The following is a 27,095-nucleotide window of genomic DNA, read 5'->3' on the forward strand; positions in this document are numbered from 1 at the left end:
TGACGACTGCGTAACTCGCTGTCACAATGCAGCTCAATGAGCTCGAGCTGCAGCTGATCTGGAGCATCCTCGGGGTCAACAGAGAATGGAGAGGAGAAAAGGCTGATCTCCTTTTCAATAGCTGCAAAGTCCTGAAAGCGCCGTTTAAACTCCCCAGTCAGAGATGCAATGTCTGCTGCATACCTGCTCGTTTGCGCACTGATATTGTCCTGTGGAAAACTGTTCATTATTTCCTGCAACGCTGAAAAATGTATGGTATTGGGCTGTGTTTGTGACAACTGCCTTATGAAAAGTTGCAGCTTTGTCCCAAAGGCTTTGAGGTGTGAATAAAGCTGGTTCACCGCTGCATCTTTCCCCTGAAGACTCGTGTTCAGTACATTCAGATGCTTTGTTATGTCAACTAGAAACCCCAAATCAGCCAGCCAAATAGGATCAGATAGTTCTCGCATTGGTTGTCCCTTTGTTTCCAAGAATTCTCCGATTTCCTTTCTGAGAGAGTAGAAACGCTGCAGTGCAGACCCCCGACTGAGCCATCTTACATCGTTGTGATATAAAACATTTTCGTATTCAGCCTGGATGTCCAGTAGAAACTGTTTAAACTGGCGGTGGCACAGGGCTTTAGAGCGAATAAAATTAATAGTCTTTAGCACCGGTTTCATAACATGATCATATTTGAGATGTTTAGCACAGAGAACTTGTTGATTAATGATACAATGGAGTTTAATAGCTTTGCCTCCTTCTTTGATCACCTTGTTACAGATTAGGGTTGATAATCCACTTCGTTCACCAACCATGGCAGGTGCCCCATCAGTAATAATCCCAGTAACTTTGTTCCAAGGCAGTTTCATGTCATCTATGGCGGAACTAACAGAAACAAATAAATCTTCTCCTCTTGTTTGGTCCGTAAGGCTCTGGAGGTCAAGTAGCTCTTCAGTCACATTCATTTCATCGTCCACCCCGCTCATAAAAATCAGCAACTGAGCTGTGTCAGATAGGTCCGTGCTTTCATCACAGGCTATTGAAAAGAAGTCAAAATCCACTCCTTTGGATGTCAACTGTCTCTTAATATCTGATGAACTCTCTTCAATTCTCCGTGCTACAGTGTTACGAGCCAGGCAAATGTTGGCAAACTCTTGCTTCTTCTCGGGACAGATATTCTCAACCATTTTCATAACGCATTCTTTGATAAAGTCACCCTCAGCAAAAGATTTGCAATTTTTAGCAATTAACGTTGCCACCTCATAGCTCACCCTTGTGGCATTTTCATTTGACTCACGGGCTCTTATGAAAAATTTCTGTTGTGACATTAAAACAGCTTCAAGTTGCTTCAACTTTTCACTGCGGTCATGCCCTGTAAGCTTGTCGTATGTGCTATGTCTCGACTGGTAGTGTCTCTTGACATTAAATTCCTTATAAACAGCCACAGTCTCTTGGCATATCAGACAAACACAGTGATTCTCTATTTCAGTGAAGAAATATTCCACTTTCCACCTGTCCTGGAAGCGGCGGCCCTCACTGTCAACTTTCCTTCTCTTATTTACAGTCGCCATTTTTTTAAATTGACCAGAAGGGGAAGGGATCATGTGAGCGCAGTGCCAGAGGTTTAATACACTGCCCAAGTAATACACTGCACTAATACACTGCCCAACAAGAATTCTCTTGCCTTTGTGGCTGTTTGTGGCGAAGTCTCTAATGATGAGCTCCACGTGCCTGAGCCCGTTTGTGGCGAAGTCTCTAATGTTCGCAGCTCCACGTGCCTGAGCCCGCCAGGAAGCTGACAGTGCACAGGGCCAATCACAGATACTGAGATTGAGCAGCTGCGGAGTCCGTCCCTGCACTCTCAGCCCCAAGGTAGAGGGCCTGCAGGGTCAGAGGCGGGCGGAGAGCGCAGGGCACGCTGGCCTCACGGCGGCCCGGGGGCAGGGCGAACCCGTAGCCAAGCGGGGGAGCGGGGCTGCGGACGTGCCCTACATGGAAGACTTTAGGACCGCAGCGGCCGCCATGGACGGCGGCGGCGTGGCCGGAAGCGGCGCCAGTTCAGAGGAGCGCCGGGGAGCCAGGAGAGGGGGAGGAAGCGGGGGCTGTCCCCGCACTCTCAGCCCCAAAGCGGAGTGCAGAGGCAGGGTTTGGGGTGGCGGCGGTGGCCCGAAGCGGCGCGCTGCGCGCGCCAGTTAAAAAAAGCACCAGGGAGCTGGGAGAAGCGGGGGGCTGTATTAAATCTGACCGCGGGCCGCATTTGGCCCGCGGGCCGGACTTTGGACATGCCTGATTAAGGTAGATTGACTGGTATGAGATAGGGTCTCTTATATCCATCATACAATGGTACCACAAACTACTATTGCAGAAGGTATGCTGTAGCTGTTATCTTTTCTTATTGCATATTGACATATTGATATATGCAGTGCAATACAGGTTGCACATCTATAAATGGGAACTTTCTGGTCCAGCAACATCCCGGCGTGCTGCAGGAGGCAAGGGGAGCTGGGAGCCAGAGTGATGTAGGGGCAGAAACACAGCCCAGATAGGCTGCAGGGTGGGTGAGGGAGGAGCCAGGAAGCTGGGTGTGCGGCTGAGCTGGGCTGAGGTGTGGGTGGGGAAGCCTGGCGTGCTGCTCAGCTGGGCTCTGGTGGGGAAGAGGCCAGGAGCCAGTAAACTCAGTGGGGGAGGCAGGGCAGAGGCTGGGCCCAGCAGCAAGGGGGGCCATAAATGTCCTCCTGTGGTCCAGCAAAATCCCTCATCCAGGATCATTCAGCGTGCCAGGCCAGGGAGGTCCAACGTCTATACTATAGCCAAATACAGGAGTGTTGGAAAATCTGTGCTTCTTTGCAGACCTACAGTGATGACCCCGTGTTATCTGATCAGAAGGTAAGTCCTGTCTTCATGATAGGATAGAGCGGTGGTCCTCAGTTGTGATTGACTGGTAGATCCTGGAGACTCTCCCAATTGATTGAGATCTCTAGCCACTAAAAGTCTGGCAGTGTGGTGGGACTTCTGCTAGGTAGGAGTGTTAGAGTTTAACTGATTAAAACAGTGTTTCCCAAACTTTTCGGCATCACGCCCCCTTTTTGATTTTTGAGAAACCCTCACACCCTCCCTCCCCCATAGCAGCAAAACTTGTTAAGCAAAAAAAAAAAAACTTACTGAGGCCGAAAAACAAAAATGGCAGCAAAACTTTGAGGGGGGGAGCGGGGTCACCTCGTGCCCCCCAGTTTGGGAACCCATGGATTAAATGGTAACTGGTAAGCATTAGTTTATCAATTAACCTTACCAGTTAAATTCCCAGCCACCACCAGCAGCCTGCCAGTCCAGCAACCCAGGGAGGATTTAAACGTGCAACTGATTGAAATTCAATCCGTTACACAGTTAGTGGGTGTTGTTAAAAATGTGTTTATATTACTACTGCTAAAAGGCAGGCTTAGTACCTGCTCCAGCTCCATGCCAGTCCTGAAAGTGACCATTGTGCCTCTGTACCACAGCCCCAGGGAAGGGGAGGGCAGGAATCTCTGTGTACTGCTCCTTCCTGTAGGTATCACCCTGTTGTTTGGGAACAGGGAACTGGCCAATGGGAGCTGTAGGGGCGGTACCTGCAGAGAGGGGAAGTGCATGTGCCCTCCCCAGGGGCCACAGGGCACTTTGGCCACTTCAGGGAGTGGCATGGGGTCAGGGCAGCCAGGGAGCTGCTTCAGGTAAGTGCTGCCTGGCAGGAACCTGAACCCCAACCTTAAACTCCCTCCTGGAGCCACCATTTCCTGTACCACACCCCCACACCCAGGCTCAGCCTGGAGCTCCTCCCACACTGCAAACCCCTTGAACCCAGCCCAGAGCCTGCACCCCTTCCCAAACCTCAACCTTCTGCTCTGCCCCAGTGAGGGTGGGCAAGATCAAGCAACGGAGGTGATGGAGTAAGTGGGGCAGAGCCTCAGGGAAAGGGAAAGGTAGATCGGGTTGCATTTAAATTCAAAATGTGATTTTGTTCATAAAAAGGTGGAAGAGCACTGAGATAGAGTGTGGGACTAGCAGGTAGAAGAGATGAGATGTTTGCCCTTCAGGTCCATCTTAAACAATCACAAGTGAGTATGTGGGAAGTGTTTCCAGTTGGAAGCTACTCTCACAACCGGATTTCAGAAACGTGCTCTGTGTTTATGCAAATGCTTGTAGAAGAGAACTAAATAATAAGATGTCTAGTTCCTTTAACAGACTGTTTATACCAACATTGCCCCTGTATGCCAGAAACTAATTAAAAAGTGACCTATTTGGCTTTCTAAAGCTTAATATAACCAAACTCTTTAAGATTTCTTGCACCATAACTGTAGGCCTGTATGTGTCTTATGACTTAGGGTTTTGCAGGATTGGGCACTATTTGTGTCTTTACTTGTGAACAAATACATTGAATTCAATGGGGATTAGGCACAGAATTAGACTTTGTGGGATCATACCCTTACTTTGTCAGCTCTTTTGTGCAGGGATTTTCTATTACGAGATTTTTAGGGTATAGTTTAACAGCAGGGTTAGTCTGTGGAAATCTGAATTGTTAGCTGACGTGTAAGATTTAGGTTTATAAAGAACTTGACAATGAAAGAAGGAATGCGATCAGCACTGCAAGAAAGGATACCTGTGTCTTTCATGGAAGTCAGGCAATTTTGATCAATATTGTTTAACTTCAGAGCTCTGATAAGATCACAGGCTGCTGTCAGTGGATTTCTGTTGTTCCTGACTACAGAGGCTTCACGGAGTGAAACCACAGGATCAGGAATCCAGTGCAGGTCTCCTATGTAACTTTGTGGAGCATTTCTACTGGGCAAGAACGCAAATTAAACACAAACCATTCACTAAGACGTGATGGTCACAGAACAGTAAATTGCTCTGGTAGAGTGGGATTCTCCCTCTATCATAGGAGGAAGTAATGGAGAGGGGAACTTATGAAGCATCCCCCTTGGGATTGTGTGAGGAAGACAGACATCCCCTGGCCCTACCTCATGTACAAATTCTGTCTTGGAGGAATGAATGAGTCCTCTCTCTTGGTGCTGCAGCATTCAATGACAGCGTGGGACTGACACAGTTAGAGTATCATAGGACTGGAAGGAACCTTGAGAGGTCATCAAGTCCAGGCCTCTGGAATCATGGCAAGACCAAGCACCATTTCTAGACCATCCCTGACAGTTGTTTGTCTAACCTTCTCTTAAATATCTCCAGTGATGGAAAGTCCACACCCTCCCTAGTCAATTTATTCCCATCATTAATCACCCTGGCTGTGTCCAGACTCAGGGGCTTTTTCGGGAAAAGTAGCCTTTTCCCGAAAAAACTTCCCCTGCGTCCAGACTCAAGCCGCGTTCTTTCGAAATTATTTCGAAAGAACGCGGCTTTTCTTTCGATGGTGGTAAACCTCGTTTCACGAGGAAGAACGCCTTCTTTCGAAAGTTCCTCTTTCGAAAGAAGGCGTTCTTCAATGTAAATAGGGCTTCCTCGAAAGAGAGCATCCAGACTCGCTGGGTACTCTCTTTCGAAAAAGCGGATTTTTGAAAGATCCGCCTGCAGTCTAGACGCGATCTTTCGAAAGAGGCTCTTTCGAAAGATGCTTTCGAAAGAGCCTCTTTCGAAAGAAGCCTGCAGTCTAGACATAGCCCCTGGCAGAAAGTTTTTCCTAATGTTCAACTAAATCTCCCTTGCTGTAATTTAAGCCCATTGTTTCTTGTCCTATCTTCAAACGTTGAGGAGAGTAAGTTTTCTCCCTCATCCTTATAACAGCCTTTTAGGTACTTGAAATCAGTTACCAAGTCCTCTCTCGGTCTTCTCTTTTCCAGACTAAACAATCCCATTTCTTTCAGTCTTCCCCATAGCTCGTGTTTTCTAATCTTCTAATAATTTGTATTGCTCTTTTCTGCATTTTTCCAATTTGTCCACATCTTTCCTGAAATATGGGGCACAGAACTGGACACAGTACTCCAATTGAGGCCTAATCAGCAGAGTTAGCGTGTAGGACAATAGAGTCAATAAGGTAGGACAACAGAGTCAATAAGATTACACAGTTGAAATTCTCTGTTGCAAAGTACCAGTGTTCCAGAATGTATTGTTCTCAGGGTGCTTGTCTGTATCTGCAGCTTGAGTTTGTTACACCAGGAGCTATAACATTTGTATGAGCTGCTTTTCTGTTTGAGTTGATAGGGCTTAGTGTCCGTGATTGCACAAGTTTGGAGGTTTATGAAGATACTTGGTAATAGCTAGTAAAGTTTGAGAGAGTGCCATTTCCCAGCCACTTTCCCCTTCTGCTCTCCCTGGGTATGTCTACACTACCCCGCTAGTTCGAACTAGGAGGGTAATGTAGGCATATCGCACTTGCAAATGAAGCCCGGGATTTGAATTTCCCGGGCTTCATTTGCATAAGCATTTTTAAAACCCCGCTGGTTTGAACCCCGTGCAGCGCGGCTACACGGGGCACGAACTAGGTAGTTCGAACTAGGCTTCCTAGTTTGAACTACCGTTACTCCTCGTGAAATGAGGAGTAATGGTAGTTCGAACTAGGAAGCCTAGTTCGAACTACCTAGTTCGTGCCCCGTGTAGCCGTGCTGCACGGGGTTCGAACCAGTGGGGTTTTAAAAATGGCGGCTCCCCGCTTATGCAAATGAAGCCTGGGAAATTCAAATCCCGGGCTTCATTTGCAAATGCGGTATGCCTACATTACCCTCCTAGTTCGAACTAGGAGGGTAGTGTAGACATACCCCCTGAGACATGGAAGTCCCCAGAAATCACTTGTGCCTAGGTGGGCTCAGCTATTTGCAGCATACTCAAAGTGTTAAGGAAACACGCTGCTCATTATGGCCCACATTCTGCCACTGTTGCTCAGTATTCCCACCTTGCTTGGTGTATTAAAATGACTGTTACTACTCACTGACAGGTATTTTTTACCTAAATCAGGGAGGCGTAATCTGACCCTGTAAAGACTTGTAAAATATTATAACTGTTTCCTTATACCCTCCTTTGCAAATTCAGTAACAATCACATTCTTCATTCTGTATTATGTTCATGCCAAGTCCATTAAAATAAAGCCATGTTTACATCAGAGCTCAAACAGGTCACTGGAAGAACTGTATGTTACCTTTCATATAACTGATTTTCTTCATTAAAAAAAGATTTTGGGTAGAGACTGGGGCAAAGCTTTTTAGAAATGCAGTCTCATTTTCAAGAATGAGTTAGAGGGTTGTCTAATTGAAGGTCAAGTGTGATTTATACGCAAGTGCTTGTCATTTCTGAAAAATTGTACTACTTAGTCTTTTCTTAAAACTTAACTCCAAAGTTAAATAATTGAGACAGTTCTGATTGACTGGAAGGGTTTACAATAAAATGGGTCTCAACCAGAACTACAGTTAAAAATGATTTAAAAAAAAATCAACAAAAACCTCCACCCATTTATCTCTAGATAAAACACAGAACTAGAAACCTACTTCATTCTCATTGGAGTTATTCCAAAAGCAGCATCTTTCTTTCACTGTGCCTCCTCAGCCTTTGTTAGACTGATGAAGTGACTTCAATAGCCTTCCCTTCCAAGCTACTTTTTAACATAATTAAGTTTTTCTAAGCTTTGTAGTATAGCAGGTGTACTCTTATTTTTTTTACGGGTATTTATATTGATGGTTATTGACATTGTTTTAGTCTTCTAATAGCTGACTTGGACCAAATTATAGCCTTGATTTTGTTTTTGTTTTGCATAAGGTTCTAACTCAAATGGGATTTTTTCATGCAGTGAATAGTATACTGACCTCCTGCAATATACATAACAGTATATATACACTATAGGAATTTGTGCTATTAATTATGGTGATATGTGTTCCTATTGGCATTTTTGTAAATTTTGATTTTCATAGTTTTATAACTGAGTTTTATTCCAAACTGAAACTTTTAGAAGTTGTCGGTGACAATCAAGGCTGTCCCAAGGAGGAGGGGGGTGTCTCCTCCCCCCGTCGCAGGCCTGATTCTGGCTCCACCCCTTCCCCAAGTCCCAACCCCACCCTACCCATTTGTCCCTTCCCTCAGCAATGGGGCCTGGGGAATTACTGGTGCCTGGCGTGGTATCAGCAGGAGTCGCCCCATACCCACACACACTTATCATGGTGGCTGGAACCAGAGTGGCGTAGCAGCCTTCTCTTTCCTACCACGCTGCCCTACCAACCCACGGTGCCCACTTATCTGTGGCATCAGGAACTGGAGCCCCATGAGGCCAGAATGCTCTGCTTCTCATTGCCACTGAGAAGCCATGAACAGGGGGGCAGAGCAGGTTGCAGGGCCACTAGGGCTTCTGACGCCGCAGAGAGTATGTGGGAGGAACCCTTGCTCCTGCCCTGAACAAGACCCCAGGTAATCCCATGGGTCCCATACATAGGATGGTTGGGGCCGTCACCCCCAAAAACTTGGAACCTGGAGAGGTCACCCCAAACCATTCTAAGGATGGGACAGCTCTGTCCCCAGTGCAATTGTTAGAAGACTCAGTTTGTCAATCATGCAACAGACTGAAGCATTCAGATATGAAGGTAGTTAACTTAATTATTTTTAAGATAATTTAGTTGAAGTAGTCATCTAAAGTTTACTTCCTCTATTAAGTAGATTAGTTCATTATAACTTAACTGAGTTCCCCCCCCCCGCCCCTCCCCAGATGCTGCTGTTAAAAGCAGCTGTCCAGGAGAAGCAATACTAGTTGTGACTGATAATTTTAGTTCTATATTTAGATTTCAAATGGATTTAGGACACCAATAGATTCAGTTGGTTATTTTCATTAGTGAGTGCATCTATTACCTCTGTATTCTGTTGCACCTGTTGTGAGACATATAACAAAGTGCCTGGATTAGAGTCCAAATGTTGGCAATTGCTCCATATAGGGCCCAATTTAGCTGACAGTAACCATGGTTGTTTGGGACTGCCAAACTCAGGAAGCCTGCTGAGGTAACAGCTGCCAGCAGTCTCACAGGAAAATAGACTAGATAAAGCCCTGGGTTGTTATAAATAGGGATGTAAAATCCCAGTTAAAAAAATTAACCAGTTAAACGTCATGCTTAACTGGTTAACCGTGATCCTGCAGTGGGGTTGGAGTGGCGCCCCTTTGGTGCAGTGATCCCAGCCAGGGGTCGGGGGGGCTGCTCACTCGCGGACTGCTCTGGCCAGGAAGGACCTGCTGCAGCATGGGCAAGCCATTCCGCACTATCTGTACGCCTTGTGGAACGTTCGAACTATCTAGCCCGTGCCGCGTGTAGCCGCGCGGCACGGGGTTCGAACACGCCGGCATTTAAAAATGGCGCCGGCCGGCTTATGCAAATGAAGCCCGGGAAATTCAAATCCCAGGCTTCATTTGCAAGTGTGGTATGCCTACATTACCCCGCTAGTTCGAACTAGCGGGGTAGTGTAGACATACCCTCTCTCTGTCTCTCTCTCACACTTACACACAAAATCTTTAAGGAGGCCACAGGACTCCATGTTGTATTTGCTGAAACAGACTACTTTCTCAGTTCTATTTCTGTTGTCTCTTCAGCCAGATTGCCAATCTTAAATAAGAAGGGGCAGGCATTAGCAGCAACAGCGACTCTTGTCTTTTCTGAGCACCAAACTGAAGGGGCAGGGAAAAAGATATCTGGCAACATAACAACACTGGTTATTGCTTCTTGGTGTCAGATCTCAGAACACTCATTGCAGCAATGGTGGTTGCACCAGTAAGATCCAACTCCCAATACAAAGTCAGGTAGTGGAGCCATTTTCTGCTTTCGATTTTGCTTATTTCTTACTGCTCACTTAAATTATCTCTACTGATTCTCATTTCTAGCCAGTCATGGCTGCCTGGAGGCTGCATAAGAGGAAAATAAGTCAGATCACAGCGGGTCTTATTCTTGCCAAGCTGAGCGAATGACCCTTGGAGTTAGGGTCTAATTCTTGCCCCCATTGACTTCAAGGGGAGCAAAGTTGTTCCCTGAATTTTGAAACATTTAATTTAGTACTGGTTTATCAGTTAGCCAGTGGTTAAGTATCTAGTGTTGTATCTCAGATGCCTGCTTTCATTGAAACCAGTGGTAAATATCCAACTGACTTCCATGGGCCGTAGAATCAAGACTCAGGGCATGAAGTACTTCGCTGTGTTTGAAAGTGGTAAAGCCACTCAGGCGATGAAGTGCACTAGATTCAGTGGACAGCATTTGAGGGCATGTTTAACTTAGGGTTGGTCTTTTGATCGCTCTAGAAATAGTCAGTTAACAGGTCAAATATTCATCAGATATTATGCAAAATGGTCAATATCTTAAAGGACTAAGGGTATGTCTACACTACAAAGTTAGTTCGAACTAACAGACGTTAGTTCGAACTAACTTTCATAGGCGCTACACTAGCGCTCCGTTAGTTCGAATTTAATTCGAACTAACGGAGCGCTTACTTCGAACTAGGTAATCCTTATTCCACGAGGATTAAGCCTAGTTCGAACTTGCTAGTTCGAATTAAGGGCTGTGTAGACCCTTAATTCGAACTAGTGGGAGGCTAGCCCTTCCCAGCTTGCCCTGGTGGCCACTCTGGCCAACACCAGGCAAACTTGTCTGCCCCCCTCCCGGCCCCGGAGCCCTTAAGGGGCCACGGGCTGGCTACACAGTTTGTGCCAGTTGCAAGGCTGCCAGCGCCCATGCCAGCACACCCTGCACCTGACACCCATGAGCCAGCCACCCGAGGACAACCAGACCTCCCCCTCTTCCCGGGACCAGCCTGGCGGCTCCCAGGACCCTGCCCGGGGCCGCAAGAGGCAGGCGCCCGCGTGGTCTAGTGCAGAGATCATGGACCTCATCGAGGTTTGGGGGGAAGCCTCCAATGTCCACGATCTCCGCACTAGCCACAGGAACGCGGCAGTCTATGGCTGCATGGCTGCCAGCCTGGCCGCCAGGGGCCACCAGCGCAGCCGGGAGCAGGTGCGCTGGAAAATAAACGACCTGCGGCAGTTCTATTTCGGGCCTGCCAGCCAGGGGCTGACCCGGAGGCGTGCCCCCAGTTTTTGGCTCTGGACCTCCTCCTGGGGGCTCATGCCGTCCCTGCCCCCCGGGACGTGATAGACCCCGGAGCAGAGGAACCGCTCCAGGAGACGGAGGAGGAGGAGGAGGGCTCCGAGAGCCAGGAGCCTGCCGCCAGCCTGCCCGGGACCCGGAACCCCCGAGGCACCCCACAGAGCCGCTCGCCTGTGTCGTCCGAGGCCGGGGAGGCGTCCACCTGTGAGTACCATCTTGCTCCCCTTATGTGTACGGGGGGCTGGGACGAGAGGGAGCCCCGGGACCGTGCGCCTGGGCCTTGCCCACCAAGGAGCAGCAGCTGGGGATCCTGCAGGGGCCCTGGCCTTGCAGAGGGGAGCTGGGTTTCACACACCTGGGCCCCTGGGGTAATTGACCGCTGGTCTTGTTTCACCACAGCCGCAGCACCTGGGCCTGTAGGGCGCACCACACCGCCTGCAGCAGCTGCCCGTGCCCGGGCAAGCAGGAGAGCCAGGAACCAGGAGGAGTACCAGAGGCGGCACCTCCGGTTCCTGGAGCAACAGCTCCGTCTCCAGGACCACTGAGTCCAGGAGGACCTGAGGCTGCGCCGGAGGAGCTTGGAGGCCCTGGAGGAGCAGGGCCGTGCCCTGCGAGGCCACCTCCAGAGCCTGCTGGACCGCTTCCCAATTCCTCCTGCTCCCCCTGCTCCTCCAGCTACCCCTCCTGCTCCCGCTCCTGCTTCCTCCACACCCCCCGTCCCTCCTGCCCCACCCTCCACAACCATTCCCCACCGACGCCCCCGGACCCGCAGTGTGGCAAGCCGGGAGAGGCAGCCGGACTCCCACCCCTGAGCTTTCCTTTCCCTTCCTCCCTTCCCGCCCCTTCCTGCTCCCTCGTCCCAGGTTTCCCCCTCCCCTCTCCCACCTTTCTTCCTCCCACCCCCCACCCCAGTTATGTTAAATAAAAAGACATTTTTGTTTGAAAAACAGGTGTCTTTATTTGACAGTAGGTAGGGAGGAGAAAGGGGAAGGGGGTAGGGTGGAAGAAGGCCCCAGTGGGGCATGCAGGGAGAGGTCAGTCCTCCTCCTCCACCTGGAAGCTCTCCCGCAGGGCTTCCCGGATCCGGATGGCCCCCCGCTGGGCTTCCCGGACGGTGGCGGTGCAGGGCTGACCGTAGTGTCCAGCCATGCGGTCAGCCTCAGCCATCCAGGCTGGCAGGAAAGCCTCCCCCTTTCGCTCACATAAATTGTGGAGCACACAACATGCTGCCACCACGGGATGTTGTGCTCAGCCAGGTCCAGACGGGTGAGAAGGCATCGAAAGCGGGCTTTCAGTCACCCGAAGGCCCCCTCCACCACGATGCGGGCCCTGATCAGCCTGGCATTGAAGGCCTGGCAGGAGGGATTGAGGTGCCCCGTGTAGGGCTTCATCAGCCATGGCTGCAGTGGGTAGGCGGCATCCTCCACCAGGCAGACGGGCATGTCCACGTCCCCGACCCTGATGTGGCGGTCGGGGAAGAAGGTCCCATCCTGCAGCCGCTGGCACACGGAGGAGTTGCGGTACACCCGGGCGTCGTGTGCTTTGCCGGACCAGCCCACATTAATGTCCGTGAACTGGCCCCGGTGGTCACACATGGCCTGTAGGATCACGGAGAAGTACCCCTTGCGGTTAACGTACCGGGACGCCTGGTGTTCCGGGGCACGGATGGGGATGTGCGTCCCGTCGATGGCCCCCCCGCAGTTGGGGAAGCCGAGGGCGCCTAATCCCCGGATGACGGTGTCCGGGTCGGCGAGGCGGACCACCCTGCGGAGCAGCACCCGGTTGATGGCCTTGACCACTTGCGGAGAGAAACACAGCAAAGCGCCAATCTGTGGGGCGCCCGGGTGGCTGGGAGTGTTCGTGCCCTGGCAGTGCCCCGTGCCCCACTCCCGGAAGCAACCCCCCTGGCAGCGTGTAGTATGGCCGGGACAGACCGTCCCCTCCGGTGCGGGGCGCTTTCGCCTCCTCCCGCCCTCCCTTTGTCCCTGGGGCGGCCCATCCCCTCCTCGCAGCCCCCCTCCGCCCCAGCGCAGTGGCCGACGAGTGCCATACCTGCATGAGTACCGCTCCGACGGTGGATCTCCCTACGCCGAACTGGTTCCCGAAGGATCGGTAGCTGTCCGGCGTGGAGAGCCACCCGCTTCTGGAGGGGGATGGCGGGCCTCATGCGAGTGTCCCTTCTGTGCAGAGCATGGGCGAGCCACTCGCAGAGCTCCAGGAAGGTGTCCCTCCTCATCCTGAAGTTCTGGGTCCACTGTCGGTCTTCCCAGCGCTCCAGGACGATGCGGTCCCATCAGTCGCTGCTGGTGTCCAGACGTGGCGGGGCACGCCGGTGCCGGGGCGCCGCCGCAGCTCCTCCACGGCCTCCAGGGCGGCCAGGTGGAGAGGCAGGGGGCTGACGTGCACCAGGTGGTGCCAGGCAGTCTCGAGCCATTGGTGGCAGGCTTGCAGCAGCAAGTCCAGAAAGTGCACCAGAAGGTGCAGGGCGAGCTCTGGCTCCATGTTGCCACCTGCGGCGGCGTCCCCGAAGGGAAGCACCGACACCGACGGGCACAGAGACCAACGCTTTGCTGTCCGTCGGCGAGGTTGGCAAGCAAGCAGGAAAAGCTGAGAACCGGCTGTCTGGGGGGCTTCCTTTAAGCACGAGCCTCAGATAGCCTCAGACAGCAGCCACACAACGCAACTACTGACCTGATGCCCTGCCAGAACCGGTTTCAGCTGCCCTTAAATGCCCCCCTGCGTCCAATCAGTGTGGATGCGCTAGTTCAAATTAGCAAAACGCTAATTCGAACTAGTTTTTAGTTCTAGACGCGTTAGTTCGAATTAGCTTAGTTCCAATTAACTAATTTGAACTAAGTTAGTTCGAATTAGCGCTGTAGTGTAGACGTACCCTAATTTAGCAGAACAGTAACAAAACGTAAGGGTTGATCTAAACTGCATACTTACTTTGGTATAACAACGTTGCTCCATGTTGTGAAAATCCACCCCCCTGAGCAAGGCATTATACCAAACTAGCAAATTTATCTGGAGTTGCCCAGCTCCTTCAGGGCAAGGGGCTGGTGGTTGGAAGGTGCAGGGAGTCAGGGCAGGGCCTTGGGGACGTTGGCGGGGGAGTGCAGGAGGCTGTGCAAGACTGAGGGTTGAAGAGTAAAGAGGGACTCAGGACAGAGGGGGTCCCATCTGGCACCAGCGTTTTCTCTCCCCTCGAGTACCTCCCAGTTGCCAAGGGAATTTTCTCTGCCCCCAGCCTCTCCCTCCCTCGCCACCAGGGGCCTTTTTCTCCTCTACCCCGCTCCAGCACTGTGGCCAAGGGCTGGGAGGGAGATGAGGAAAGGGATTGGGCAAGATGTCGGAGCCCCAACCCTGATGGACACGCCATTTGTGGCACAGCTGTCCCCAGTGGACATTCTGCAGGATAGCTCTCCCCCACAGGCTTGATGCCCCCAATGACCACTTTCAGTATCGCAACCCTCTGAACAGAAGCCCCTCCCTTTGTATGTTATGGAAAATAGTCCTTTTCCCAGGGCTTCTGGATGTCCTGGCACAACCAAACCCTGACCTTGCTTTAAGCTAGGAGAAGAGGAAGCTGCATATCAAATTTAGTGGCCCTAGCTCTTACCATTTAGGAGGAATTCTTGAATGGACTCAGAGACAGACTAGGGATGTTAGAGATCATTAACTGAATAGTTGTGTAACCGCATCAAAACTTAGTGGTTACTCCACTTCTGGGGAGCCCCCTGCCACTCTGCTGCCTCTGATACACAGGCAGCAACACAGGGTGGCAGCAGCCTCTGTCTGTGGGGGGCTGAGCTCCTGGAAGATAGAGGCTGCTCTGACATCCCACGGAGCAACCTCCCCTACTACCGTCCTCACCTCCACCCACCACTGATAGAGGCAGAAGCAACTTGGGGCAGAGAGGCAGCTCTGCAGAACTGGCATACACAGAGAGCTAGCTTAAAAGCCAGTTCCCCACGTGTAGCAGTCCCATCTGCCTCCCACACCATCTGTGCTGCTGCCTTTCTGTAAGAGCAGGTGTGCGGGGGGAGGGAACAGGCTGCTCCGTGGGATCCAGTGCTTTAGCAGAGGCAGCGGGGGAGAGGGGAATGCATGTAGTCGACAGGATTAACCGATAAGCCCAGGCTTATCGGTTAATCGTATAGTTGACTACACTTTGACATCCCTAACACAGACGGACACACTCTAAAATGTATATATAGCTGCAACCTCTGTGTAGACAGTGTTATGTTGGTGGGAGAGTTTCTCACATCAGTGTAGCTGCCATCTCTCACAGAGGTGGAATTATTAAATCAGTGGAAGAGTGATTTCCCCTTGGCTTAGACTGTCTTCACCAGATGTGCTTACATCAGTGCAGCTGCACTGTTGTAAATTTGTAGATTTTGTTCTTAGCCTTAGATTGATACTTAAGACTAATCACACAGAAAAAATACTTCTGTAATTTTAATTCAGAAAAATGTGAAACAGTGTTCTAAAAAATGAAAGAATGACACCATCACCACTGCCTACTGCAGGGAATTCTTGCTAGAGAATTTGACATTATTAGTTTGCCCAAACTGTGGTTAGTGAAATTTCTTGTGATGTGACTCTTTACTTTTGCCCTCACTCACTCCCTAGAACCAGCTGAAAGGTATTAAGTTGTCATGGGATAAAAGGGAAGGTCCTTTCATGGATTGATAACTGTTTAAAAGACAGGAAACAAAGGGTGGGAATAAATGGTCAGTTTTCAGAGTGGAGAGAGGTAACTAGTGGGGTTTCCAAAGGGTCTGTCCTGGGACCTGTCCTATTCAACTTATTTATAAATAATCTAGAGCAGTGTTTCCCAAATGGTGCTCTGTGGAACCCTAGGGTTCCGCGAAGTGAAAGTAAGGGTTCCGCGAGAACTCGGATGCTCTCCCGCCCTTAGAGAGAGGAGCCCGGCGGGCAAAGACTCTGGTTCCCCGCTGGGCTTTCAGACACCTCCCGGTCCCCCACTGCCGCCCTGGTTTTACCAGGGGACCTAGCAGCAGCAACAGCTGCTGGTCCCGCTTCTCCCCGATCAACCCAAGATTCTTCTCCCCCCCCGACACTCTGCTTTTACCAAGGGACCTAGCTGCCTTCTATGTGCTTGGGTGGTGGGGTGTTTTTTTTGCTCAGTAAACTTTTTCCCTGTCTGTAGGAGTTCCTTAAATTTTTTCCGAGTTTAAAAAGGTTCCACGGTCAAAAAAAAATGGGAAACACTGATCTAGAGAAAGGGGTAAACAGTGAGGTGGCAAAATTTGCAGGTGATATAAAACTGCTTAAGATAGTTAAGATCAAAGGAGACTGTGAAGAGATTAAAAAAGATCTCACCGAACTAAGTGACTGGACAACAAAACAGCAAATGAAATTTAATGTTGGTAAATGTAAAGTAATGCACATTGGAAAAAGTAATCCCAACTATACGTACAATATGATGGGGACTAATTTGGCTACAACTACTCAAGAGAGAGATCTTGGCGTCATTGTGAATACTTCTCTGAAAACATCCACTCAGTGTACAGTGACAGTCAAAAAGGCAAATAGAATGTTAGGAATCATTAAAAAGGGATAGACCATAAGACAGAGAATATCTTATTGCATCTATATAAAAACATGGTACACCCACATCTTCACTACTGCATACAGATATGGTCGCCTTATCTCAAAAAAAAATATATTGGCATTGGAAAAGGTTCAGAAAAGGGCAACAAAAATGATTTGGGGTTGGAACAGGTCCCATATGAAGAAAGATTAAAAAGACTTGGACTTTTCAGCTTAGAAAAGAGGAGACTAAGGGGAATATGATAGAGATCTATAAAATCATGACTGGTGTGGAAAAAGTGAATAAGGAAAAGTTATTTACTTATTCACACAATATAAGAACTAGGGGTCACCAAATGAAAATAAGAAGTAGCAGGTTTAAAAAAACAAAAGGACGTTTTTCTTTACTCAGTGCACAGTCAACTTGTAGAACTCCTTGTCAGAGGATGTTGCAAGGACTAGGACTTGAACAGGGTTAAAAAAAGAGCTAGATAGACTCATGGAGGTTAGGTCCATCAATGGCTATTAGCCAGGATGGGTAGGAGTGGTGTCCCTAGCCTCTGTTTGTCTGGAAATGGGTGACAGGAGAGGGATCTTGTGAGGATTACCTGCTGTGTTTCCTTCCTCTGGGGCATCTGGTATTGGCCATTGTTGGCAGACAGGATACTAGGCTAGATTGATGCTTGGTCTGATCTAGTATGTTCTAGTTCTTATGTTCTTAAGGTTAAATTGAATAGGTTATTTATTGTAAAACATTTAAGTTGTTAGTAAAAAAAAAAATCCAGCTGTGATATTCTGTAGAAGCTATTCAGGTCAGCCAATAATTCATATAGCAAATAAAAGTAATTCAAATTGTTTTTATAGGTGGACAAGTCAAATGAATCTGAAGAAGTTACCATTTGAAAAAACACTTAACACCATCCCAGAGCCAATTCCAAGAAATAATGTGCATCTGTCAATGCCACTTTGTGAAGTGGTAGCTACTCACTATCTCAGAATAAAGTTTCCCAGTTATAATATGAGCTAGTATTAAACCTATGGTCATTTTCTGAAAAAAAGCATGTGTCTTAAGTAACAACTATTTCTAGAATTTTTCTTCTTGAAAGCTACAGTATAAGCATTCTTGCATAAATTAAATGACCAGGGTATTTTCATAGCCAGGAATTAAGCTTGTAGCTTCTCAACATAACAGCAGTTGGAAGTTCTACTGTGTAACATTTTATAACATTGCTGTATAGATTAACCTGAGACTTCTCTTTTCTTTTCCCTATAGCAAAACTGTACAATCTAAGGTGGACTGCATTTTGGTAAGTAGAACTTGGAGTTTTTCCAAATATTAAAATGCATTCTAAAACCACTGTGAATGGTTGATGAGAATTGGCAGAGATGATAGTGCCCTTCATCACTATGCACCATTAAGAAAATTAACCTGGGCTGATAGTGTTAAGATAGTTACCAACTGTCAGATGTTCAGTGGCCTATGAGAAGTGTTCTCAGTCCAGTTTTCAGTGTACCTGTGCCTACATCTCATAAGCCAGCTATAAGATTAGTACAGATTGCAATATCATTGTTTGATGATATTTCATCTACAGGGCTGGTCAGCCATGGTAGATCAGTGGCTTTCAACCTTTTTTCATTTGTAGACCCCCTAAACATTTCAAATGGAAGTGTGGACCCCTTTGGAAAACTTAGACATAGTATTCGGACCCCCCAGAGATCCATGGATGTCCGTTTGAAAACTACTGCATGTTGCCATGACATTAAGGGATATTTTGCTCTGTTCCTTTCATAGGAACTGTTATTTCTCTCCCTCCCCCCCCCACAAAAAAAATATTCAGACTACGTCTATACTGCGCTCTCTTGTGCAAGAAAATATGTAAATGAGGCAAAGCAGTGAATATCACCACACCTCATTTGCATGCTTAATGAGCTGCCATTTTGCGCAAGGGGCTTTTGTGCAAAAAAGAACTGTCTACACGGCTCCTTTTTGCGCAAAACCCCCCTCTTGCGCAAGAGCCATTCTGCTGCTTTTTTCAGGCAGAACGGCTCTTGCGCAAGAGGGGGGTTTTGCGCAAAAGCCCCTTGCGCAAAAATGGCAGCTCATTGAGTATGGAAATGAGGCACGGTGATATTCACTGCTTCGCCTCATTTGCATATTTTCTTGCGCAAGAGAGCGCAGTATAGATGTTGCCTCAGTGTCTTACAAAGACGTTTACTATCTTTAGGCCTGATCCTGCTAGCAGTAGCAGCCTTCCACTGATTAGCCTCATAAAGGGGTCTGTACTTCACCAGGATTAGACCCTTTTACCAGCAGGGCTTGTACAGTATTACATTTGATTTATTACAATTCTTGATTAATTTCAGTATATCATTCTATGCAAGGTCTTCGGGGCAGATATCATATTGTGGTTATGTGTTTGTACAATGCTTAGCACAGTAGAGACTGGGACTCTTAAAATCATACATTATGATTTTATTTGATTCTTGTATGTGCTTAAGCTTCAGGATAAACAAAATATTCCTGTTCCAAGCTCTTTGAGCTCTCAAAGATAAAACGGTCAAACTATTTTGCTATTGCAATTTTTTGATTAATTTAAATCACTGATTTTACTAATCATTTAAATCAGCACACTGGAAATATTGTTATAAATCATCTTGGTTAATTGCATGTTGTCATTATAATATTTTTTTATTTTTCTAAAAATAGGTTGATATTTGTTGGTTAGTAATGGTGTAGTAAACATGCTGCTTTCCAACTAAATATAGTCTTTACATTAAATTGGTGCTGCTTTTTGTTAACGGGGAGGATACACTAAGTATTTTATACATATTTACTTAAGCAGTTGTATAGGTTAGTTTACATTTATGCAGATTCTTAATGTTTACATTTTTATTACGTTACAAAATGGTGAAAATGGTGAATGATGCTTTTCTTAATTTACTAGACTGTAAATTTGTTTCTGATTTCTGTAAAATTCTATTTGGATGGAAATTGCAATTCAATTAAAATGTACATAAATAGCATTTAAAATTTAAGTATATAAACTTATCTTAAATGTATTGGAAACATAAGAAAAAAGTACCAAAACAAGTTTTTAATTTAAAACTAATAATAGTTTAATCTTTGTAATTAGTGAATTGAATAGATTATTTACTGGTTATTGTGTCCCTCAGCATTTTAAAACTAGAAGTTCTCAATCTATCACACTTAGTTTTGGAAGAGGAAAACAAGCTTTTCTGCTTTTTCAGCTTCCAAAAGATTTTTTAACTTGGAGTTAGTTGAATAAACTGAAGAAAAGATTAATAATGTCTGTATCTGCAGAAGGAGGCTTCTGCTATCTAAGGGTATGTCTACACTACAGAGTTAGTTCGAACTAACGGATGTTAGTTCGAACTAACTTTAATAGGCGCTACACTAGCGCTCCGCTAGTTCGAATTTAATTCGAACTAGCGGAGCGCTTAGTTCGAACTAGGTAAACCTCATTTTACGAGGATTAAGCCTAGTTCGAACTAGCTAGTTCGAATTAAGGGCTGTGTAGACCCTTAATTCGAACTAGTGGGAGGCTAAGCCCTCCCCAGGTTTCCCTGGTGGCCACTCTGGCCAACACCAGGGAAACTCTATGCCCCCCTCCCGGCCCTGGACCCCTTAAAGGGGCACGGGCTGGCTACGGTGCCCGTGCCAGGTGCAAGCCTGCCAGCACCCAGCCAGCAGACCCTGCACCTGGCACGGATCGAGCCACCCACCCGATGCCCCCCAGCCTTCCCCCTCTTCCTGGGACCAGGCTGGCGGCTCCCGGGAGCTTGCCCGGGACCGCAAGAGGCGGGCACCCGCCTGGGCTAGTGCGGACATCGTGGACCTCGTCCACGATCTCCGCACTAGGCACAGGAAGGTGGCCGTCTAGGGCAGGAGAGCTGCCAGCCTGGCCACCCAGGAGCAGATGTGCATGAAAATCATGGGGGTCCACTGAGATCCCCGACTCTGAGCCCTGAGCTTACAATGGCCGTCCTGGGTCAGACCAAAGGTCCATCTAGCCCAGTAGCCTGTCTACGGACAGCGGCCAACCCTAGGGACCCTGGAGGGGATGGACCGAAGACAGTGACCAAGCCATTTGTCTCGTGCCATCCCTCTCCAGCCTTCCACACACTTTGGGCAGGGACACCACTCCTACCCCCTGGCTAATACCACTCGATGGACCCAACCTCCATGACTTTATCTCACGTCCCTTTAAACTCTGTTCTAGTTCTAGCCGTCACAGCCTCCTGCAGCAAGGAGTTCCACAGGTTGACTCTTTGCTTTGTGAAGAACAACTTTCTGTTACTAGTTTGAAGCCTGCTACCCATTCCTTTCCTTTGGTGTCCTCTAGTCCTTCTTTATGGGAACTAAGGAAGAACTTTTCTATATGCACCCTCTCCACCCAACTCCTGCTTTTAGAGACCTCTATCCTGTCCCCCCTCCGTCTCCTCTTTTCTAAGCTGAGAAGTCCCAGTCTCTTTAGCCTCTCTTCATATGGGACCTGTTCCCAACCCCTGATCATTTTAGTTGCCCTCCCCTCTCCCAGCCTCTCTCTTCCCCTCTCCCACCTCCTTTTCCCAGTCTCCCCCAGTTTTGTTCAATAAAGACAGATTCCGTTTTTGAACACAATTGTCCTTTATTTTGTACATCAAGAAAAGGGGCTAGGGAAGGGTAAGTGGAAGGAGGTGAGGGAAGAATGGGGTACGAGTCCCCGATGGGGAGGACTGGGCTGGCTCTGTGGGCTTCTGGGGGTGGAAGCTCTCCTGCAGCCCCCCAATTGCCCCCTCTCCCCAGATGGCAGCCTGCGGCAAGTGCAGCCGGGCTGATGGCCGAGTGGTGTGATGTGCCCAGTGTGGGCACTCCGGGCACTCCAAGCCAGGACTGGTTTTCAAGCGGGGCACCCCTGAGAACTGTCTGTCCGGGGTGGGGGTCGGGACCCTTTAAGCACAGCCCTCAGCTAGCCTGAGACAGCATCTCCACGCTCTAAGTCCTCCTCTGATGCCCTGCCGGCATTGCTTCCGGCCATCCTTAAGCCCTGTTCAGGGTCCACTTAATGTGGACATGCTAGTTCGAATTAGCAAAACGCTAATTCGAACTAGTTTTTAGTTCTAGACGCGTTAGTTCAAATTAGCTTAGTTCGAATTAACTAATTCGAACTAAGTTAGTTCGAATTAACGCTGTAGTGTAGACATACCCTAAAACAGGTTTAGTTCTTCAACAGACACTAATTCCAGTTACACTTAGTCAATGACTTTCATCAATTTAGGGTTGAACATTCTTTAAAACTTTGCAGCAGGTATGTATTACTTAATAAAGTGTATTTACTTTTAAATTATTCTGATACAATAATGTTATGCTTTAACTAGGTTATCAGTTTGAATTATATTTTAAATAGGGTTAGTTTTAATAAACAAACATGTATTTAAATGCAAAAAGTACATAAATTGACTTTTATTTACCCTGGGAGCAGGCTAGTGGCTTCTCTGCACAAATATATGCCATCTATAACACAACTTCCTCCATCTTGTGTCACTCCTGAGAAAAAAAGGAATCCACATTCTCCAGAAAGAATTCCACCTGGTGGTCAACATCCCAAACTTTTGCCCAGAGACCAGCTTTGCTTTATGCCTTATAGATCTTTTTCTGAAGTTCAAGTCCACAAATTATATCTATCCTCTGATCAGCTCTTACCTATAAGTCATAGAACAAACCTTCCCTCCTTTATATACACAAGGAGCTCTGACCAGAATATCTCTGCTGACTGCAATTGCATAGTATTTCATGAGGAGAGCCATCTCAGGAAGGCAGGTGCCAAGCCATTTAGGGCTCTAAGGGTATGTACATACCACAATAAAAAAACCTCATGGCACCAAGTCTCAGAGCTCGGGTCAATTGACAATGCTCAGGATGGGAGATCTAAAATTAGCAGTGTAGATGCTTGGGTTGGAGTCTGGCCATCCCCTTGTGGGACTTTAGAGCCTGGGGGCTCCACCGAATCCTGAATGTCGACACTATAATTTTTAGCCCCACAGCACATGTTTCAAGAGGTCATGGGATTTCACTCAGAAATGAGTATTTAATACGGTACTGGCTCACGCTGCCCTCTAGCTACCTTCAAATGTTATCTGTGTAGCCATATGGCTGAGCATGCTAGGAAAATTTTGAAGATGAGTTGTCAAAGGATAACTTGGATTTACAGTGTCTTTTCAAGGACCAACTTCTGATCCAGTTTTGCCTGCACTTAAAGGGATTCTTGGGTACATTTGATATTCGGAAAGTGGCCTCTTGCCTCCTTCTTCCTTTATGCCACAAATGGCAACTGCTTCCCATATTGCACCTAAAGTAAGTTGAAATTCATCCTTGAGCAGAGAAGCTTGATAAAGGATGTCAGTGGCCCAAAAGCAAATTGCAGTAGGTAGAAGCATATATCATCAGCTCTCACTACAGTGCAGTATGGCACAGAACTGCTTGAGCAGCACCAGGAGAAGAATTTAGTAGAAAAGTACTTGAGCAAATCATTTGCATTCTGAGCATTTACAAGAGAACTGTGTTAAGGCTGGAAGCAGGTTTTATACTAATGGTTTTGGATGTAGGATTTTTAAGTGCAGATCATCAGCTTGTCTAGCAGCCACCAAAGGTAGCCAACATTTGGTGGGCAGGGGAATAAAAACCAGGGGAGCATGTCTCAGTGCCAAAGTCTGCAGACTCAGAGGTCGAGATTAGCCGTGGCGGCTTTTTGTTTTGTTTATTTGCGATGTGGATATATGCTAAATGTTTCCCTTCTTTTGTGGGATGGGCTTTTGGATTATTTGGACAGCTGAACAATTAGCCATTTTCCTAGGCTCAGCCTATAATTCCAAAGCAGTCTCTACACCTTGATTTAGAATTTCACATGGGTTTCCTTATACTCTGACCTTGCATTTCAGGTACCTCCCTGTTTATCCTGCTAATGGGATCAGATCTCCATTGATAATGGAATGGTTCTCTTTTGGGTAATGTACCTTTGAGACAGGATACATACTTAATGTAGAGCAGTTAATTATAATTACAGCATAGCATTGTTGAGAAGGCTAAAATCAGAATAGGTAACGGGAAGTAGAAGTGGTGAATGCATCAACCACAACACAGACACTCAGCAAGGAGATCCGTTCTTGCTAGTGGAAAGCAGAAAGCTGTTGTGTAAGAGTCTGGGGATTCCCAAACACAATGAAATTAAAACATCATTGGCTTTTAAAAATCCTTATGGGAGAACTTGTATTGGGCGCCTCTTTCTTCTCTTGCCCATTCTCTCCTCTAGCCTCTGGGGCAGAAAGGCCATCTGCTGTATTTACTGATATAACACTTCCCCTTTGTCTGTACTAAGGTGCCAATATCACCATAGCTATGTTTTTTCTGCACCTCTGATTGACGTAGCTATACCAATATCAGTTTAAAATGTGGGACAAGCCATAGAGTGAACAGGTTTGTAGGATTATCAGCAATTGACTCCATGCGATCTGGGCATTTAGACGCTGTCTGATTTCTTCTCTCTAACCCCCCCGTCTGCTGCCAAAGCGCCTAAAACCAAGCTTGTTGGCCAGTCTGTCCAGTCCGCTTAAGTGTTCAGCCTTACCTGCAGTTTTCACAATCTGTGCTTCCTCAAGAGACTTTCAGACTTCTTGGCACCATTTGAGTACATAGTGCCATGAGGCATGCAGTTACAACATATCCCTATCCTTTATCTGTTTAGTTTCTTTAATAATAACACCCAAGCAGTGTTTCAGGGCAATGCCATTTTGTCATAGCACTTTAATTGCTGACTGCAATAGAGAGTATAAGAACAAGCCCTTTGGAGGAAAAGCTACCATTTAGAAGCCTGTCTTGATTGAGGTAACTGAATTTATAAGTATTTCTTTCTTAGTCATTCTTGCTGTGAGAAAATGCCACCTTCATATATATTTAATCGTGTCCGGTTAGGTTTTGCCTTAAGGTTTCTAAAGCGAACACATTTTCATTGTAAGTAGAGACTTGCTGCCATGTATACTATTCTTCAGCATCTGCATTATGGTAGCACCCAATCCCAGTGTGCTGGGCATTATACAAATATGCAGGAAGACTAAACTGCTAGGCAGGGACCACATAATTTAAGACAAGCTGCAACAGTTTAATTTAGGGGGACAGAAGATAACAGTAATAACTTCATACCCTTATTTAAGATTTTGTGTGTCTTGCTGCACTGTTTGCATCCTGACACATTAAGTCAGTTTTTGGAAGATCATAAGAAAATCATTCTATGCTGTGCAAACCAGAAAGGATAATTAGCAAGAATTGTGGTGTAAACAGCCATTAAAGATTTATTGCAACATCTTTTAAATTGTAGTAAACATGTCTAGAAATAGGTGCTCGCTTAGTGAGATTTTGCCTGGGGTAGTCATGTTGCCACATACTAAACGAACTCCTGAACCTGATTACGTGTAAAGCTCTGCGCAGATACAAAATTTGTATCCACATTCGAATCTGTATCTGCAGAAATGAGCTATGGATATCCTCATTGACATGCGTGGATGCAGATAGGAGAGAAAGCGAATAGCTGCAGATTTGCAAGGTTTTAGATACAAGATTTATATCTGCATCCTCATCCATAGCTGCAAAAATGAGCTGCGGATATAAAGCAGATATCCACGTATTTTTAGGACGCTAGTGCGTGGCTCAGAGTTTGATCACTTAGCAAGAAGGTCAAGTTCCTTGGCCTTCCCCTTGTCTTTAAAAGGAATTCAGTGCTAGTGAGAGGTGCTGGATTGACAGCAATGATCCCTGAAGTCCCTTATCTGCAGTGGAGTTTTGAGCATGGGAGACAACAGTACATATCCTCTCCATATGTGGTGTGTTATGTGGGCCCATGGTGCCCGAGCACCAGGGATATTCCTGGCCTGAAAGATCGGGCTGGGTCTTCGTTTGGCCACATCTGCTGTCTCAGCGTGCTCCCTCTCCCCCCACTACTTGCTGCCCCATGCAATTTGAAATGGCTTGGGGGCTACCACCACCAGCAGCACAAAGGGGTTAGAGTGGCTCCTTCTCTGGGGCAGGAAATAGGGTGTCTCTGTGTAGTGTTGCCAAGTCCTGGGACCAGTGCACAGAGGCACTCCGCCCGTGGGCCGCAGGGAGGCACACGCAGGAAGTGGCACCGAGCCAGTGGCAAGAAACCTTTCTAACCTCTCTGCACTGCCAGAGGTGGCAGCAGTGGCCTCCAGGCTGTTTCAAATTGTTCGAGGGCAGCAGTTGTGGGTGGGGGAGTGCATGGGCTGGCAGATGGGCAGCAGCATGTGGTGACCCTGAGGGCCCCCCCCAGACATTGCTGCAGATGGGGGTACAGCACTTCCATTTCCTGCATCCCTTCACACACCTCACTTCCTCCCAGAGCCTACACCCTCTCTCCATCCCCCTTCCACCCTCATGCTCCCACACTCCAGTCTGCAAACTGCCTCCCAGAGTCTGCACCCCTTCCCCTTCCTATACCTCTGCCTCCTGCCCCAAGCCAGAGCCTGCACCCTGAACCCCTCCCAAAGCCTGTGCCTCAGACCTGCTCCTGCACCCAAACTCTCTCCCAGAGACTGCACCTAGCACCCCTCATGCACCCTCACTGCCCAACCCAGAGCTTGCATCCTAGCCCCTCTTTACCTCAAATCCCCTCCCAGTGCCAGCACCCAGCACCCAAACTCCCTCCTAGAGCCTACATTCCTCCCCCACTCAGACTCCCTCCTGGAGTCTTAGGTGGGTGCGGGGAAATGAGTTTTAATGGGAGAGAGGTGTGGGCTCTGGACGTTCTGGGCACCACCTAAATTTCTGCAAACAAGCCCTCCTTGACCCTATCCTACCACTGAAGTAGTATGCCTCATTTCTGGTCTAAATAGCCATTATCCTGTAGGGGAGAAAGGGAATTTTGGCTGTCCAGCCCACATTTTACTGTATTGTGATAGTTACTGTTCCTCCTCCAGATATTGGTTTCTACATGTATATGGACTTAGTCTACCAGTAAATTAACCAGAGGCTGCCAGACAGCTTTAGATGGTAACACTTTTGATTGGTATTGATGTGGATTCAAATTTGATTCTGGGTGGAGGAGAAGGGAGAGTTGTTTTTAAAATGGAAATCTTGTGTAGCCGAAGGCTTTTTCTTCATCAGGAAAAACAGCATGGAAAGTCCTAGTGAAAAGGGGGCAGTTTGTAGTTTTTACGCCAGTTAGTAGATCAAGCTGAGTGAGATATGGTTTCTCCCATAATCTTTAACTCCATTTTGTTGTGGAGGAGCCTAGGTTTTACTTGAACTGCTAACTTGTGTTAATTCAGTAGACTTAATACCTTTTTTCTTACTGAAGATACATTTTTAGTAAAAACACTTTTATTGTGCTGTTTTGAGTAGGTCCGGAGCAAATTCATCTGTGCTGTAACTTCACTGACCTCAGGGCATTCTAGTAATGGTCATGAAATCTTGTCTCTGAATGTACACCTGAGGCCTGCTGAAATGCTGGAGAT

General features: G+C 47.5%; 1 protein-coding gene across 1 annotated transcript in view; it reads left to right on the plus strand.

Annotated features, from left to right (window-relative positions):
- RFX7 (regulatory factor X7) overlaps nucleotides 1-27,095 on the plus strand; it is a 123,115-nt gene that overhangs the window by 42,429 nt on the left and 53,591 nt on the right. The window contains exon 2 of the mRNA XM_089782008.1: nucleotides 17,845-17,878. Within this exon, the coding sequence (XP_089638134.1) occupies nucleotides 17,845-17,878 (34 nt within the window). The remainder of the gene's footprint in view (nucleotides 1-17,844; nucleotides 17,879-27,095) is intronic.

This window comes from Pelodiscus sinensis, chromosome 14 (assembly GCF_052426305.1).
Source record: "Pelodiscus sinensis isolate ZL-2025 chromosome 14, ASM5242630v1, whole genome shotgun sequence".
Lineage (NCBI taxonomy): Eukaryota > Metazoa > Chordata > Testudines > Trionychidae > Pelodiscus > Pelodiscus sinensis.